At 42.3% G+C, this 17736-nt stretch overlaps 3 protein-coding genes across 3 annotated transcripts; 1 reads left to right on the plus strand and 2 right to left on the minus strand.

The window, feature by feature from the left end:
* The first annotated feature begins 226 nt into the window (after positions 1-226).
* On the plus strand, positions 227-6763 carry selenof (selenoprotein F). Its single transcript, XM_053438861.1, has 5 exons — positions 227-380; positions 1810-1977; positions 4798-4861; positions 5361-5410; positions 5589-6763. The coding sequence occupies exons 1-5, from the start codon at positions 333-335 to the stop codon at positions 5718-5720; spliced, it is 462 nt and encodes a 153-aa protein (XP_053294836.1). The 5' UTR covers positions 227-332; the 3' UTR covers positions 5721-6763.
* A 2809-nt stretch (positions 6764-9572) lies between these two features.
* Positions 9573-12947, minus strand: cldn18 (claudin 18). The gene is made up of 5 exons (XM_053438862.1): positions 12574-12947; positions 10946-11110; positions 10682-10832; positions 10468-10581; positions 9573-10254 (listed from the first exon to the last, which is right to left on the minus strand). The coding sequence occupies exons 1-5, from the start codon at positions 12791-12793 to the stop codon at positions 10161-10163; spliced, it is 744 nt and encodes a 247-aa protein (XP_053294837.1). The 5' UTR covers positions 12794-12947; the 3' UTR covers positions 9573-10160.
* A 1929-nt stretch (positions 12948-14876) lies between these two features.
* On the minus strand, positions 14877-17347 carry LOC128455187 (transcription factor Sox-14). Its single transcript, XM_053438863.1, has 2 exons — positions 17323-17347; positions 14877-15595 (listed from the first exon to the last, which is right to left on the minus strand). The coding sequence occupies exon 2, from the start codon at positions 15576-15578 to the stop codon at positions 14877-14879; it is 702 nt and encodes a 233-aa protein (XP_053294838.1). The 5' UTR covers positions 15579-15595; positions 17323-17347.
* Positions 17348-17736: the final 389 nt, after the last annotated feature.

The following is a 17736-nucleotide window of genomic DNA, read 5'->3' on the forward strand; positions in this document are numbered from 1 at the left end:
TGCCTGTTCAACGCCGATTGGACCCGTTCAACAAAAGCTCCTGAACACAGCCAGCAGGTGTCGCTGTTCTCTCTACAGCCAGGACCGACGAGTAGACCTCTGCATGTGCCAACATTCAGGAAAGATGAAAAATAAATTAAACTTATCCCATTATTTCACATATCCGCAAACGCGTGTTTTTTGGACATCACACGTGATTTATTTCAAAAGCACTTGCGATTTATTTTTTAAATACGTCTATTTCTAAGCTTAACGTTCAGGCGCGGCAGAGCTGCCCTTCATTAAGCAAGGGGGTCCTTTGACTGAGTTTCGCTAACAAAGCAAGATCCAAAATGTCGGGGGAGGTGTATCTCCTGTGGCTTCTCTCGCTCCTACAAACGGTGAGTTTACACACACTGGAAATGCCGTTTCCTCGAGTGTTTAGTGAGAAACACAAACAGGAAATGAAGTGGTCAGTGGTCTCGTGTGAGCCTCACCGACGTTAGTCGCCGTTTTGTGAACCGCATTCTGCTGCTCCCGCTGCCTCTAAATGACGTGGCTCAACCTGAGCCGTGATGGAAGTGAAGCCTCCTCGGGTTCTCCTCAAGAAACAGACTTTATTCATTCCTGTGAAAACCTGTTCTGCTAGGTGAATATTAAACTCCTGCTGTGTGGATACTACCTGCCCACAAAGCGGCAGCCATAGATTAACTGTATCATGGAGTTTCTGATTGGGCCCATTTGTAACTGAGAACTTATTTCCTGAATCCTAAAAAGCGAAACTGGGCTTAAACATGAGCGTTACCTGTTAGCGTCTTTATTGTCATCCGTCAATGGAAAGCTGGTTCCTCTGTTATCGACTGTCATTCGGATCGATGTTAAAGCAGCTTTACGCTTTGTGGGTCAGAAGCAAAGAGGATGAACACTCCACAACCATCCTGGCAGATGCGCTTCCTGTTTGTCCACGAGCCAGTCAACTTAATTAATACCTACGCAACCAATTAATTGTTTAGAAATCACTGATTTATAGTCAGTCAAAGTTACTTAAAGACTGAAACTATCGATGCATCATCAACCAAATAACACCATTTAATGTATACTTGAAATGCATCACGTGTGTTTTTACCACTATTTTAAATCACTAATGAATATTTACTTCCTGGTGGTTGTGGGCCACCATCATATAAGAACCTTATAAACAGGTGAGAGACTAAGTGAATTGTGGCACTTGTTTGTTAAAGAAGACTATTTATTAAAGACTACATTATCTGATAGTTTGATAGGTTATGATATTATAGTTGCAGCGTAACTGCCCGTTAGTTCACTTAACAAATTAAGATATATATTTTAGTCCAGATTGGATTTAGGAGATCAGGTTTTTGCAGTAGCTGCATCATGATCCCTTGACATTATTATACTGGCCTGAAAACAAATTTTTACTCGATTGCTTTTAAAACAAGTCGTGATTCTATTCATGTTGTTTTATGTTACTTTATTATGTTGTGTGTTTTCTTTATTTATTCAATATATCCTTTTTGTTATTTTTGGGTGTTTGTTTAACTTATTATATTATTTTAAACATTTCAAATGAATTGACTCGGTTTTTATAGTGCGTACTGCTTTGGTATTGTTTTATTGGATTTCTGTTTTATTGCACTTGTAAAAACAAAACTATAGACTATATTCATCTTTAATTTCGACTCCTTAATCTTAATTTTGCTTCAGTGCTTTGCATTTATGTCTAACACCCAAACAAGCACTTTACTAAAACATAGCCTTTTCGCTTCCCTTCTATTCGAATCCTCTTAATCTCCTCTCTCCCCTCCCCAGGTGTCGGCGTACGGGGCCGACCTGTCGTCAGAGGCATGCAGGGAGCTGGGCTTCTCCAGCAACCTGCTGTGCAGCTCCTGTGACCTGCTCGGGGAGTTCAGCCTCACCAAGCTCCAGCCTGACTGCCAACACTGCTGCCAGCAGGAGGCCCAGATGGAAGCGCGCAAGGTAAAGGGAACAACCAGAAGCTCCAGAAACAGACAAAACATAAAGCGATTGTCTGTTTAGGTCACGACATGGAACGGGTTGCTAATATCTCAAAGGGGGACTCAGTCAAAATAGGAGTGTAATGAGGGTGAACTAAAGTTCCTGTTGTGGAATCATAAATGAAATGTACTGACTGTTTGTGCTGCAGGACTGTGACTTGTGAAATCTGATGGTGTACAACAGACAGTTCATTAATTGTGGAGTCTTGAGCTGATGCGTATGTTTTCATTTGGGATTCACAATCGCTTTGCAGAAGCAGCGGGCTACCCAGTGGATAGTATTAGCACTCTGGGAACCTCTGAGTCAGAACGTGTGATGATCACATCCCTCAGCATTTGGTGTGCTAATAAAAACAACCTAGTTTTAGTCTCCCTGCTGCTGGCTCTGTTGACACTGTTTGCAGCTGTGCCTCAGATCTGAGACTGCACGCACAAGCTCTGTCCCTCGCTGTCTGTCTCAATTTGTCTCTGATGTTCAGAGTCGAGGCTCCTTAACCCCAGCCCGACACTCCCTATGGGGTCAAAATGTCAAGTTATGCAGTAACAACCTCTCTGTAACCTGTTCGGATGCGTTGTTAGGCACTTGTGTTTCCAGTGATTACAGGACATTCAAAAGGAGCCCCTGCTGTGCTCAGTGATGGATAAACACAGAGTGAAGCGATGGTGGAAAAACAATATAATTTTCCTTTGATTAAGCAAAGCCCCTAGAACGTGTGGGTAGTATCCTAGCAACCGCTCCTTGGAAAAGTGTAGCGCACACCTCATTACACCTCTCGATGATAAGTGTGTTTCAGACGGACAGGCTCGTACACCTGCTGCTCGCGATTTGAGGCAAAATGTCACGTAGAAGACCAATTGCTTACCAGTAGAAATGAAAGTGTCTCCGAGTACATTTTCTCCTCAGACGGGAACAATTATCTGCCCTAACAATTCTTTGAGTCTCACAATTGACATTAGTGCCAAGTCATTAAACCCTTTGAGAAATGGCTAATTCTGAAGCCCAGTCGATTAGCAAGATTCACTGAGCATGGAGAGCATTTCAGATACTCATTTTGAAACGTGTGCCTCTCTGCAGAACACCGGCACATGGCAGCAGCTCTGCTCCCTTGGGTGTCACTAGACAGTGTCTCTATAGAGCAGGACAACCATACTGCTAATGACAATAACATGACAAACCTAGATTGCAGGTCTTTAAGTCCGGACCAGTCTGACAAACCCCACAAGAAGACGTACTAACAAGTGTTGTCTGTGGGGCTAAAGTCCAGTGTCTTATTTCTTTGTGCTGTTGAGCTCCCCTCATTTTTTTGTTTTAACAAAAAACTATATAAAAAAAAAACACTATCAAGAAACAGATCAGCATCTGAAAACAGTCTTTACAAAATGCCCCATTTACTTCTGACTAACACTGTTCCCAGCTGTAAGGACAGTTTCACAGGGTTTCCGCAGGTCTTAAAGGGGACATATTATGAAAATTCCACGTTTGTAGTGCTTCTACAAGTTAAATTGGGTATCTGGCATGTCTACCGTCCCAAAGGTAATGGATAGCTCAAAATCTGGGTGCTTGTTTCTCGTGAAGGTGGAAGGGTGAGGGGGGGGCGGGGCACTCAAAACAGGTCAATCTGAGGAGGGCTGTTTTAAACAGGGTAAAAAGGTGCTGTTTTAAATAATCCTTGTGGTATTTTGACCAAAATATGTTACAGACATTTCATTAAGACCCAAAGGAACCATATAAACTGTGGTAAAATGGGCATAATATGTCCCCTTTAAAGTCTTGAGATACTTAAGCTCAGTTTCCTTAAAAAGGATATTATTATATCATGTACATGATTTTTTTATAGATGTGGCCGCAGGCTGTATGAAACATTATGCATCTACAAACTATAAATGAAACCGCGGATTGCAGTGCATACCTGTCTTAATTATTACAGGCTTTACAGGGCAAAAGCTGCTGATCATATTTTGCAAGCACATTTTGATTCTTCAAGACCTTTTGTCTAATTCTTTGACAATACAACTTAATTTGTGTTTGATCACTTCAGGCTGTATTTGATCTCTGCCTCTGTGTGTAAGCTCGGCAGAGAACCAGACCGATTAAGATGATACATGGATGGATTTGTGAAAGGTCTTGCTTCTAATGAATGTATTTTGTATTGAAATCCCTGATGGACTGGATGACCAGATAATTCATTAATTCGCATTGTCTGAATTCTCAAATGAGTCAAGTTGATTCATCCTATCGTTTTCTTCCTAGCTCCCAGTTCTCAACGTGACTTGTCCCTGATCTGCTGTGCGCAATCAAATTAAAAGCATGGACATTCAATTTCAGCAGTGCCAGATTGTTTAGAGAAACTCACGGGTGAAGGGCGAGCAAGAGAAAGAAGAGAGGATCTTAGCTTTGCATGCTTAATTTAATTTGCTGTGTGAGCCAGCCGAGCAGGACATTTACCATCGCTCCCTCCTCCCCACGAAATTCGGCGAGCAGAGCATGGTCTTGAAATACTGCTGTGACACTCCAATTTCCTCTAACTTATTGTATATTGGTGCTGGAGGTTTGATTACAAGAGAGATCTGCACAAACCACCATCCATCAGCCCTGATCCATATGCACAGGCTCACAGTTTAATGACCCCCAAGGAGTCGCACAGATACGTTTATGAATCAGTCTGCCTGAATCAAATTACTGCTCCAGGCCGGGGCCGGCGTCCTAACACCAGCAGGACCTCAGTCTATTCTCTGTCTCTGTGTGTGGTGGGATCTTTAAGCTGTGTTTTTCTGCACACAGCTTTACGCTGGAGCCATCCTCGAGGTGTGTGGATGAAAATTGGGGAGGTTCCCCCAAGTCCAAGGTGAGTACTCTGATAGTTACCTTATTTTCAAATTGGCAGATACCGTGGGTGATTCTGGGTCTTAATCAGTGAGGATGAGTGTGAAATATTTCCATGTAAAATCACTTTTTGCAGTAGGTGGTCCAAAGTGCCCGTGGGGCCAGTTTTCAAACAAGCTTTTGAGTTTTTTTTCTTTTTTCTTCCCTACGTCTTGGGAGCAGACCTCCCATCTCTGCTCAGCCTACCATTTGGATAATTTGGTGTCGGGTTACGTTGATGGACTTACTGCCGCTCGCCTCAGTATGGGGCGAGACGTCTGGAGCCCTGTCTGTGCCATATGGCTGCCGTTTGTTTACTTCAGCTGTAGCGTCCCTGTGTTCTCAACTGTCTCCTCCACCATTAACACCGCCTTCTCAGGACGTTTCACAGTTGTCGCTAATTACAGGCGTCAGGACTGAAATAGAACGGCTGATTCATTACCCCGACATTTGTCTCACTGCTGTTTTTTTAATCTTCACAGCTTTTGTCAGGAGTGATAAGCCAAAGATGTTCAAGGGTCTTCAGATCAAGGTAGGGATTATGAGTTGTGTTGATTATGTACGCACCATCATCATCTCATGATTAGACACAATAAACGTCATCCTGAGGGGGAAAGTAATTTGTAAGAAATCAGGTTATATTAATCAGTTGAGTCATAAACATTTATCTTTCTTTAACACCCTCTTTTTCTCTGCCTCTTTCTGTGCAGTATGTCAGAGGCTCAGATCCTGTACTAAAGCTTTTGGACGATAACGGGAACATCGCTGAAGAACTCAGCATCCTCAAGTGGAACACAGACAGTGTGGAGGAGTTTCTTAGTGAGAAATTAGACCGGATATAGACACAACTCCAACTTTCTTTTTTAATTTGAAGTCTTTACTGAAAAGATATCCTCCAAAGTACAAAGCAAAAGACGTTTCACAACTTGCTCTTTTATAAAACTGCAGATAGTTTGTCTTTTATGTGCTGAAGCTGTAAGATTTCTGCCTCTTCTGCTCTGGTGAATGACATTTTGTTTGTGGCTCTCACAGGGTAGAAAAAGTCTAAATATCTAAAATATTCACCAGCAACTCGTCTTTGCTGAAGCTGTCTCCTGATTAATGCTGATCATCCACCTCCCGCCCTCAAATGAATACTCTCAGCAGTATTCATTTGAACTAATTTATACTAAATAAAATGGTCCAAATGAAAACTGAGAAGCAGAGAAGCAGTTTCTGGTAATCTCTGCGGCTGTAAATGTAATAAAGAGACAGATCTTTAATGCTTGAGCAAATTAAATGGAAAATGTATCTGCTTGATTTGAGACTAAAGGAGCAAGTTGTAAATGCTTTCTTGTACTTTGAGGGATCCGACCCTAATTACCTACCAATTTGTACTGAACTGGGCCTTGATAGATGGTTGTTGAATAACTGTTCTCTATGACCGTTTTTGTATCTGAAGAATGAATATCTTCGACCAAATATCTTCTATGAGTGTGTGAAACGATATCACAGAGTCCAGAGGAGCAGCACACCCTGAAATAATAATCTAAATCATAGATGATATTTTGTTCCTTTGGTTTGAGAAGACATTCGTACATCAGGACCCGTTTCGTTGTCCCTCTGTGGGAGTCCCTGTCTGTCTGATATTCTTGTATGATTATTTTTTATAACGCTCAACATGACTGAATTAATCCCAGTTGCTTTTCCAAAAGCAGACGTCTTATGCAGAGGCACATGTTTGTGAAGAGTTCACAGTAAACCAGTGTTGGGATGTGAGCTCTGATGTACCTTTGTGTTTTCTGCATCTTCTGCTTTGGAGAAAAACTGGATTTATTTTGGATGTTTATCTTTTTTGAGGTGGAGGTTGAAATATGCAACAATAAATAAAGTCTCTGGAGATTTATCTGCCAATAGTGTGTGAGTTTTAATGGAAACTGCTACTGAATCACCGTTATTTAATCAGTGCCATTAGTTTGCTGCCATCAAGTGGTTACAAAGGGTATTGCGTCTGCAGAAAATGACAAGAATTAGTTAGTGCGAGTTCTCTATATTTTATCTAAAAACAGAGCCTCCCACACACAACAGAGTTTCACATCATCATGTAATGTGGAGGTCAAGGATCCAAGTGAAGTACAAATAAGGAAAGCACGCTTCTCATGGAGGGGGAACTTAAATGATTGTCCTTTCGCAGTAAATGTACAGCATGGAAATACAGGATACACAATGAAACCACTGAATCGCCTGAAGAGACAAATGGGCAAAGCTTCAGCATCTGTAGTGTTTGTCAACCTGTTCTCACAGCAACACGCCTCCATAAGCAAAGTAAAACATCCACACTGTGCAGATTGTATTATCGTGTCTAACAAGATGTATTCTAAGAAGTTTAAATGCATTAGCTCATTGCTGCACACATGAAGTACGTTGGCACCGGGGCGGCTCCTGGTACAGAGGACATAGTCGGTTGCCTAGGGTGCAAATTGCCGAGAGGGCGGCACAAGAGACTGATTTATAATGACTTGACATGCAATGTAAAACAATACAGTAACGTGACACCATCATCCTCTAACCCCGGGACGCAGCGGAAAAAGTGGTCCGCCTTCTTTCCTCGCCCATATTAAATACTTGGGCTGTTCGCACCGGCAGCGTAGTGCCGGGAAGAACCGGGAAGCGCCGTCGCCACACACACACACACAAGCACATAATCTCCTGTGGGGGGGGGGGGGGGTGGCGACTACAGGCTTGCGTAGGTCAGTCACCTGTGAAGACCGGCATCATTTACCCCTGATCCAGCGCGGAGAAATGCGCTCCCTGGGCCACAGGGATGAGCCAGCCCTACGCCACTAAGCTGCCATGGGTGGAAGCAGGACACCAGTGGACACAGGAGCTGGGTCCGAACTCATGGGTGAGGATGGGGGGGGGGGGGGGGAAACACCAGTTGTGTCCCTTACATTTCAAAAGAGAGATTCGCCATCTCGACTGTATTCAGAGAATCTTTTCAAATTAAACCGCGCTGTTTGACTGATTACGGTAAAACCAGCTTTGTAACTTTACTTTCACAATTCGATCCTCAAACACATTTCACGCAGTCTTTTTGGTTTGTTTTATTAAATTAAATTAAATTAAATTAAATTAAATATAAAAACAAGTAATTTAAATTAAATTTAAAAAAAACTGCGCGCGCACATTCTGCGCAAAATCCCACTGCGCACAATCTGCGCAGAAGCCCATTGCCCACATCCTGCGCAGAATGCGCACATCCTGCGCAGTAGCCTACTGCGCACATCCTGCGCAGAAGCCCATTGCGCAATGGGCGCCATTAAATTTAAATTAAAAAAAATTTCTGTTTTTTTATTCAATTAATTTAAATTTGCATAGTGTAAGATATTTTGCAATTAATAAGTGATTGAAATCCCTGCCAAGGGTTTAGTATATTGCCAGCTTGAAGACGGGAAACCGTGGGAATTGAACCCGGGACCTTCTTATTGAAGGTGCTCACGCGGAGCTAAGCACACTAAGAAGATGGACAAATTATCGTGTGTGTTTATCATGTCGTTCTGTGCTGCTTTTGATACATAGTTCAGAGAAAATATTTTCTTCTTTTCTACATATATTTGACAGCCTTACTTAAAAGTTACTTTTATGTTTTTTGGATTTTAGATACTGGATGATTTAACATGCTTTAAAAACCTATTGTAGTTTCCAGCCTTGTCTTCTGACGCCTTTCATGAATCAAGCTGCTGCTTGTTTCCATGTGATGTCCTGAGGCTGCCCCCTGCTGGCTGCTGGGTTCCTCTGCACTCCAGCTGTTGTCCTGTATGAGCTTTGCTAATGAAAGAATACTGCATAGTCCCATGCAGTATGCGTTGAGAGCACAGCATCCTGGTTTAATTGTTACTACCAACACATCTCCTTTGGTACTCTGTGTGCAACAAGCATACTGTGTCTGGGTGAAAATTTAAATTAATTCCAATGCATACTGTGCAAGCGACACAAAAGTTTTGTACTAACAGGAGAAAACTTTGTGTAGGTGTGCTATGTCTTGAAAAACAGCTTCGGATTCCTATCACTTGTCTGTGAACATTAACTAACTTTCTGGAGAAGAAGTATTAATTATGAAATGTGAGAGTGGATTTAAAAAAAAGAACTGTACTTGTGTAACAGTGTTTTGTATAAAGGTGCATCATTGTCAGCTGTAAAGCCAGTTACAGTTTTTAAGTGGGTCGCATCAAAAAGTAATTTCAAGTAAAGTTGAAAAAAATTATAAAATCAAACTATTCACACAATGTGCTTCTGTGCCAATATCAGCAAACAGCTCCAGAAGGTTTTGAGGTACGATCAGACACTCTGAAGGGACATAAAATGGAGGGATAGTCCAAAGGAAGCGGAGAAACAACACATCAGGGCATAGCATGAGAGATGGATGAAGTTGATGTGCTAATAATCCAATCCAACCAAGTATATTTCCTTTCAGCTTCCCTCTTAAAAAAAGATTAAATTATCAGGTGCACAATTCAGAAAGCACCGCAAAGTAGAGGAGGAGAAGAAAGAACAATATAGAAGTAAGAATCAGCCCGATTGCCGACATCATTAATGTTTATTTTTGTCGTCATGATATGCTATCAGTACAGCTGATTTCAGACTCTTTTTAAAATGTTTATTATATATTTTTATTGTTTGTTATAGCTTACAATTTTGTCTGCCTGTGTGTGCATCTGTATACAGTCCAAAACTTCTTGGGGATGCATGACAGTTTGCGTGTGTATGTTGGGGGGGCGCAAATTTGAAATCTCGCCCAGGGCGCCAACATTGCGTTGGCAGATGGATACGTCCTGTTAGAAATGCCTCGTACTCACTTTAGTCCTAAATCCAGAACATGATTTCCTGATAGTGCTCAAGAAATGATGTCATATTCACACTCCGTCATTAACGACACTTTCCCAAAAAAAACTTGAACGCCATATATCAGAATCAGTGTTTTATATTCAAACAAAAAATAAAATGATTTAACAAAACTCAAGTAAAAAAAAGCTTCAATTACAAAGGGTCTCTGCACATTTATAAATATCTCATAACCACTAATCGGCATGTGAAAACTACATAATTTGCCAATAATGCCTTTTTTTTAATTATTATTACACCTTCTGTTTGGATGTGAGGCATGATAGACCACGGCCAGGCAATAAGATGCAGTATTAAATGTGTGTATGCAAATAAAAAAAATCACACAAAGCCGGCTGCACGAAGGCTGAAAAACACAAATCTGAGCATTAACCACTTGTCAGTGCTGAGGCTGTTTAAAGTCACACATATTGGGTTTTCTTGCCATCCTCTGAGTGATGATCTCCCGGGTCGGTTTTGGCACGGGACTGAGGTTTGTAAACAACCCCTGGGTAACTGAAAGACAAGAGACAACACATATAGCATGAAGGTGTATCTGCTGTCAAAACACATGGAAACGACTGAAATAAGTCACAAGTGAGCATATACCTGATAACATCACAATGGAATTTGGTCCAAAACAAATTCACAGTCATGATAAATCATTCAGATATACAGAATTTAAGAGGCTTATCATTTACTACTAATATAAATCTGTGTTGGACTCACTGGGGTTTTTCCTCTTTCACCATTCCCCTGAAAGCCAGTGACTTCAGGACGCCGCCAATAAGCAGCACGCCGCCTCCAATCCAGGCGATAAACAGTGCAGGGCCAAACGTGTATCTGGGGAATACAGATAACACAAAGTATGTATAGGTCCAACATGTGATCAATATGGATTAGTGTGAGAACAGAAGCGAAAATAATAAACTTAATATCCTACGTGGGCATTCCTTCTCCCATTCCTCCCATTCCCCCCATTCCTCCCATTCCACCGTTTCCCATCCCTCCACCATAGCTGGGATAGGTGGCCATCCTGAAACTGGCCACGATCTGGTTGGCGTAGATGGATGCACCTGCAATGCCGCACACGCCTGAGGGAGGGCACAAGAATGACAAAAGTGAAATGAAGAGATTCATGTCGGTGATTTCTTCTACATATATTCCTCTTCAGCTTGACCCATGTTCCTCCACATTGTGCCCGTACCAGCGACGATGAACATGATGCCGGCGGTGAGGCTCATCTTGGCCTTGGTGGTGTCCTCCATGCTGGTCATCGTGAGGCAGGTGAGGGAGAAAAATGATATCACCGCCCCCAGTATACTCAGCACCACGCCCACTATCATCAGGGCCCGCACAGCCTGGAAGGCCCCTGTAGATGACACGTTACTCAGAATCAGAGACTTTACAGTCATACACATAAGCTGGATGTTATTGAGGCAAAGCAAGGTCATTTTATCTATAACGCATGTGTCAGTATGTTTAAGGTGCAGGGGCCGTACCCAGGAATTTAGAAAGACAGAGGTCATGACACCAAATTCTCAAGAAATTGAACCAATCATCAAACTTATACAAATTTCTCACATTATATTAATAATTTAATTAGATGTTCTGTAATCTTCATTTCACACTTGGCTGAAAATTAAGCTCTGTGGGGTAAAATTTCATATTTATTTTCTGGTGTCCTAAAAATCCTAACATTTAAATAAATTTGTGTCTACTAAAATGCTAAACTCCTTAATAGAACCCCCCCCCCCCCCCCCCCCCCCCCGACTCAATTAATGTCCAACTTTAGCAAAGATAAACATTCTTACATCTTCCTGTCAGGTCCTCATTTGAAAAGACGCCTTGATAATGCTTTTTGTACTGTTGTGTGATAACCTGCCCTCTAACCTGTGTATTCATTTGAAACCTCATATTTCAGGTCTTAATAATGTCTTAATAATGTGGTGAGTATGCTCCTGCAGTAGTGTGTTGTAGGAACCTGCCCTTTGCATTTTGTTTGTTCTCTTTCTGATAACTGTATTGACAGACTCTCGGCCTGGCCGTCCTACTCTGTCCAGAATGCACTGCGGAGCAGAGTAAACACTGATAGGTGTGGACTTGACTTAGGAACAAGAGTTTGTACGATGGCAACAGAAACTCAGAGTAGCTGAGTAATTATTTAAATACGATATCTGTTTTAAAAACATTGAAAAAGAAGAAATCCAATGCGCTTTACATGTTGTCTGACATCATCAGAGTTATCTCTTGTGTCCTCTAAGGTCTCTTCCTGTTCTTCCTAATTTTCCTTTTGATTTAAAAAAAACCATTATCCTCAATTTGCCTCTTTGCACCAAATCAAAGTGTTAGAATCTATTTGATTAACCTATTAAACTCATTTTATTTCAACATTTCCCCCTTAAATTTACTTCAAAACTTAGAATATTTCAACCCTTCGTGCCAATGTGACATATTAGTTTGTTCCAGAAGTTGTCATCATTAACCTGAAGGAGACTCATCTTGGCGCCTTAAAATCCTCCTCGTCATTTCACTATACTTTAGGCCATCTTGAGTCTTACCAGGAAGTGAGAGAACTTCCTCCTACTCTCTTCTATTGGAAAATCTTGTTTTAAAAAGTTTAGTTTCAACTTTATAAAATATTGTCATGTTACTGTGATCAGAGAATCACATCTTAGGAGATCTCATAAGGGAAAGTCCGGACTGTAAGTAAGGAACTGTCATGAGTTTGAGGCCTTGACAGTGAAGGACACCCAGGTTGAATGAGTTCCATTGGTAGGACATCAAGGAAATTAAACTTCTGTTGGATGTTTATATAGAGGAGACTTGTCTTACCTGAGAAGCCCAGGAGGCCGTAGAGCGGACGACATTCGGTGAGTCCAGAGGAGGCCGTCTCACAGTTCTGCCACAGACCCTTGTAGGTGTAAAGAGATGTCACCACCTCCCCCTGCCTGTCCTTCACACTCCACTTGTTCATGGCTGTGGCTGCGATCAGGGCTGATGCCCCGATCAGGCCCAAAATGAATCCACCGTTCTGCAGAACCGAAGGCGCCATTGTGGTCTTCTCCTTCAGAAATCAGAAAAAAATATACCTGGCACAGCGAGTGTGTGCAGTGTAGGTTATGTTTGGTTTAAAAGATAGAAATCCTAATAGTATAGCTGTTTATGTGAATGCGTTTAACGAAGGAGACAAAGGTGAGCAGGTATGTCGAGTGCGGATAATGAAACTGGGCAAAGGGGCGCTTTGTAGTCATGGTGGTGTTGGTGGGTGGAGGCGGTTGGGTTTCGACCAGTGGGTGATACGGCCATGTATGGGCAGGGCTACCTTGTGTTGAGACGTGTGGACACAGTGGTGATAGGCACACCTGCCACCTAAATGAGAACTAACCGTTTTAATGTAAATACAGGAAACTGAATCACTGACTCCATGTAGGGCTTTCAGAGAGCTGATAACTGTTGGTCAGTGAGTTGATGCTGATTGGCCGCGCTTACACTCAAACACAAACTAAAACTGAGGCATCACCAAATGTGTCACTTTATAAATAATGGATTATACACAGGACTGAAAACAACACATGATTACAGCAGATTCTCAATCAGGCCATGATCCTGAATAAGACATTTGAAGTGAAACAAGGAACGTTCAACTTTTCTCTCATAAAGATTTAGTGTTTTGCTCAACAACACTGAAAGACGATGCGATCACAACAACCCTTTGACTTTAAATTTGACAGTTCATCCTTCCGTCTCCTCTCCGGACCTGCAGAGTGCCCCGAGGAAACCACGGATGAATAGAATGCTGATTTGATTACAACATCAACAATTTAATGTTGACTTCTTTTGTGAGAAATTTAAAAGGTGTAAAATACAAAAACAAAAATTGGGTCAGTTCTAGTTTGATTTCAATTGTCGCACACTGAGAATTAATAGTTTCAGTTTGACGTCTCATTTCCTGAAACTAACAGTGCCTCATGATGTCCATGATTCAGTTTTTCACCTTATCACTTTGTCCACAACTGTGCTGGTTTCTATTCTTCCCTTATCATCAGCCTGACTCGCTCTCACTCACCAACACATAAGTGGACTCACACTACTAACTCACGCAGTAGCCACCTCACACGATGATCGAAGTCAGTTTCAAACTGCTACGTTCATCCACACTCTTTGGACTTGTGCTATTTGCATCATATTGATGTGTTTATCTTTTCTTAAGTCTTATAAGCATCTTATCGGGAGACTTTAAAGTGGTTGAATTAAGTAAGAGAGCTCAAGCAGCCAGAAACATGAAAACATATAAACCTCCTCCAGATAATCTTTATTGATTTCTGGTAACTTTTTATCACAGCTGATGTCTGATGACATCTCAGCGACAGTAGAAACATATTGTGGTCCGGATCGTCCTTAATACAAACTGTACTGTCAATTAAATGTCAAACTTCTCATAGATAGTATTCCTTTAACCCCAACTGACTCTTAAATGTAGAGAGTTTAAAAAAAAAATATTTGTGAAAGTCCATTGAAACAAACCAAAGACTGCAATTATAAGGCTTTATTTAAACCTGTATTTCAACAACAACAACAAAACAGGCTGCAGACTACAGTATATAGGCAGACCTACATACTGACATACATACAGGTGTTACTGTCCAAATATAAGGATGGTTTAATTAAAAAATACAATATTAGACTTAATGTTGTTTTTGGGTCCTGGATAAACAGATAAACCACAGTTGCTCTCATATATCACTTATTTCCAACAACAGCTGGATGTTCATTTGACTCGGTTTGAACAGTTAAACATGGGCCTAGTGCAGCACTTTTTAAATTAAATTCTAGTCAAAAGAGTAACAAAACAGCATCTTCACACCATCATCTTTAACCTGTATTGGCATGGAAAAGTACAGGGTAAATAGCACAGCTCTGAGCTAATTCAATAGCAGGCCTTTAGAAATGTTTTTAATTGCTGTGGAAACACTTTAATATTCCAATGGCATTTAAAATAACGGTCAACAGTTTTTCTGTTATATTTATTAGATAGAAAACACGTGTTATTTTAGCCCAGTTCTTTCTCTTTGTCGGTTACATTGCATGGGAAGGTCCTGTGCGTGAAACGTTCCCCGTTGTGTACGTGCGTCTTCCTACCCAGTCTGCACGCTGGATCCGGGGGAAGGATACGAGTCCATGCCGCTCTTGGTCATCCCTCCGGGGAAGAGAATATACGCCACCTGAGGGTGTAAACTGGCCGCAGACCAGCCACTACAGTTGCACGGCAGCATGTATCCCGGGCTGGAGGGTGACGGGTGGGTGTGGGTGTGCTGTCCGGGACAAGCCAGTCCCCCGATCCCGCCGGTCTGGTAGCCGAAGGTGTGCGCGCCGTAGGGCAGAGCGCCCGCGGCCAGGGAGTGCGGGATCTCCGCCACCCGCTGGACAGCTCCGGTGCTGAACTGCGCCACCGGCTCCAGCAGGGAGAATGATGAGGAGGAGGAGGCGGGAGCGAAGAGAGCCCGGGCTTTATCCCCAGGGACGAGGAAGGAGTCCATGGCAAATCCCTTCAGGTGCTCCGCTGCCTCCCCGAGTAAAGACGGCAGCGGGAACAGAAAGCGGTCCCTCTTCAGGAGGCTCTTGGATTTGCGCCGGGGTCTGTACTTGTAGTCCGGGTGCTCCTTCATGTGCTGAGCCCGCAGCCTCTTGGCCTCGTCGATGTACGGACGTTTCTCGGAGTCGGAGAGCAGCTTCCACTCCGCGCCGAGTCTCTTGCTGATCTCGGAGTTGTGCATCTTCGGGTTCTCCTGGGCCATCTTTCTCCTCTGGCCTCTGGACCACACCATGAAGGCGTTCATGGGTCTCTTGATGTGATCTAAAGGTTTTGCCATTTCAGGAGTTGACACATTAATTAATTAAAAAGTTCACTCAGATCCTACTACTCTTAAATAAGTCACCTGTCCAGAAAGCGCATGCTCCTCCCGTGCGTAAAAGGAAAAGTATCAAAGATTATTTGACTCAAGAGTTATTTTCTGTTTCTTTGTAAAGTTGAAACTATAATTCCAAACAGACCGAAGCTTTTGCAGCAGGTGGAACTGAAAACAGCACAAGGGGCAAAGCCTGGGCGCATGAATGGGAGTCACACGGGACCAAGTTGGAAGCTTGTTATGGATGATGCTGGGCATGTCAACCACTCATCACCACACCACTGTCACGGCGAGCCAAGCCAATGGGAATGAGAGGGCGCACAGTAATCCCCTCACAAAAAAGTGACTGTACAACATTTCTGAGGGACTCCCTCCTCTCCAAACAGTTTAGTGCCCCCAAAGCTCCGCTGAGACAGGCAGGCAGGAAACCAGGGGAGAAAGTAATCTGCTGCATAACATAAGAAAACTACAAATTAAAAGGTTTTGGGATATGGCAGCATGGAGGGGATATTTAACTGCAGCTGCTCAGAGACCTATAAAGTCCTACATGGCTCATTTGCTCAATAATGAAGTCTATTTCAGACGAACCCAGAGAAAGTAGCTGTTTAACTCATTTAAAACCATCTAATTACAGCAGGGCTGCACAGAGTGTTATATAAATACAGTGCTGGTGTACATTCTTTAAAGCCACTTGAGTTACGTGCTTAAACATTTTTGTTTGTATTTAGATTTTTCTCAGTTAGTAATAATTCTAAAAGTTTATTAAAATAAAATTATTCTTTCAATGAAACTGATCTGAAACCCAGAAACAATGAAAATAAAATAACTGTCTTAGATTGGCTTTTTGATATATTGTCTAGTCCTGGAATCTTTATTTGGAATTACAGATGAGCAAAATAAATGTTTACACCCAAATGTTGTTTGAAAGCTTTCTCCAGGCTACAAGAATTTAAACTCCTGGTGGAAAAATGAACGCAACGGCATCATGGACTCAGGTTAAAAATCATCTCACGCTTTTGGTTGCAGAATGTAACTCCCACACAGTTGCTAAAATTCCCAATTTCCCAGCAGACATAACCATGTCTCTACATTAAAACCAAGTTAAATGAAAACGTTCAGGGGTCAGTGGGATTGTGTGTGTCAGCTCTGCTCCCTCAGTTTTCACTCCTGCTATCTAAAAACTTGCCTTCAAAATTGCCTAATTTAAATTCTTTCCCAGGATGCCATGCGGGTGTCCTATATATTAATATGTGCACAAGTGTCTCACCTCTCCCTCCTCCATAGTCGACCAAATCAATATTAATCACAACCATAATTCACTGGCCCGGCTGACTGCATTGATTGTTACAGTTTTCATAATTACTAAACCTTATCTGATCAAACATATGCTTTAGCCATCTCATCTGTTATTGAAATGACATTGATGGAGAAATGCCGGAGCAATAACTTAAGTACGAACTATATACAGTTTACTATGTGTGTGTGTGTGTGTGTGTGTACTCAGTGTAAAATGTAGGTGCTTATAGGTAATAAGAGGGGATTACTGTATGGAGTATATACACAGGAAGCTCATTTTACAAGGAGGAATTCAATACTAACTCTCTGGGTGTCTAAGTGGGAGCTTCCAGGCTGCCTCAAAGGCACCCAAAATGGCTTCTGCAAAAAGGATTATTACCATGACAGAAGCATGATGTGTTTCTCCGCAGACAGACCTGCGGTCAGTTGAAGCTCCGGGTTTATAGGTTTTTATGTTTTGGTAGCGGTGATAAACTCAGATATCAGCCGAGGAGGAGGCCTTTATTTCATTTGCCCCCCACAGTCAAAGGCACAGTGGGCCTCTTCAAAGGCAAAATAAATGGACACTGAAGATCCAGTGGCGCACGCCGCGTCATTGCTGGCGCTGATAAGACGTTTTCAGAGAATGTTTTTTCTGCAGGTTTTCTTAAGAGCAGACGGGCTGGAGGGATAAAGTGAGTGGCAGCAGGGGTCAGACAGTTGATCTGTCTCCTCGTGGCTGTGCTGTTATCTCCTGTGCTGTAGGTTCAGGCCTGGCCCACAGGAGGCCCCCACCACCACACAGAGACAATGA

This window comes from Pleuronectes platessa, chromosome 13 (assembly GCF_947347685.1).
Source record: "Pleuronectes platessa chromosome 13, fPlePla1.1, whole genome shotgun sequence".
In the NCBI taxonomy this organism is placed as follows: Eukaryota; Metazoa; Chordata; class Actinopteri; order Pleuronectiformes; family Pleuronectidae; genus Pleuronectes; species Pleuronectes platessa.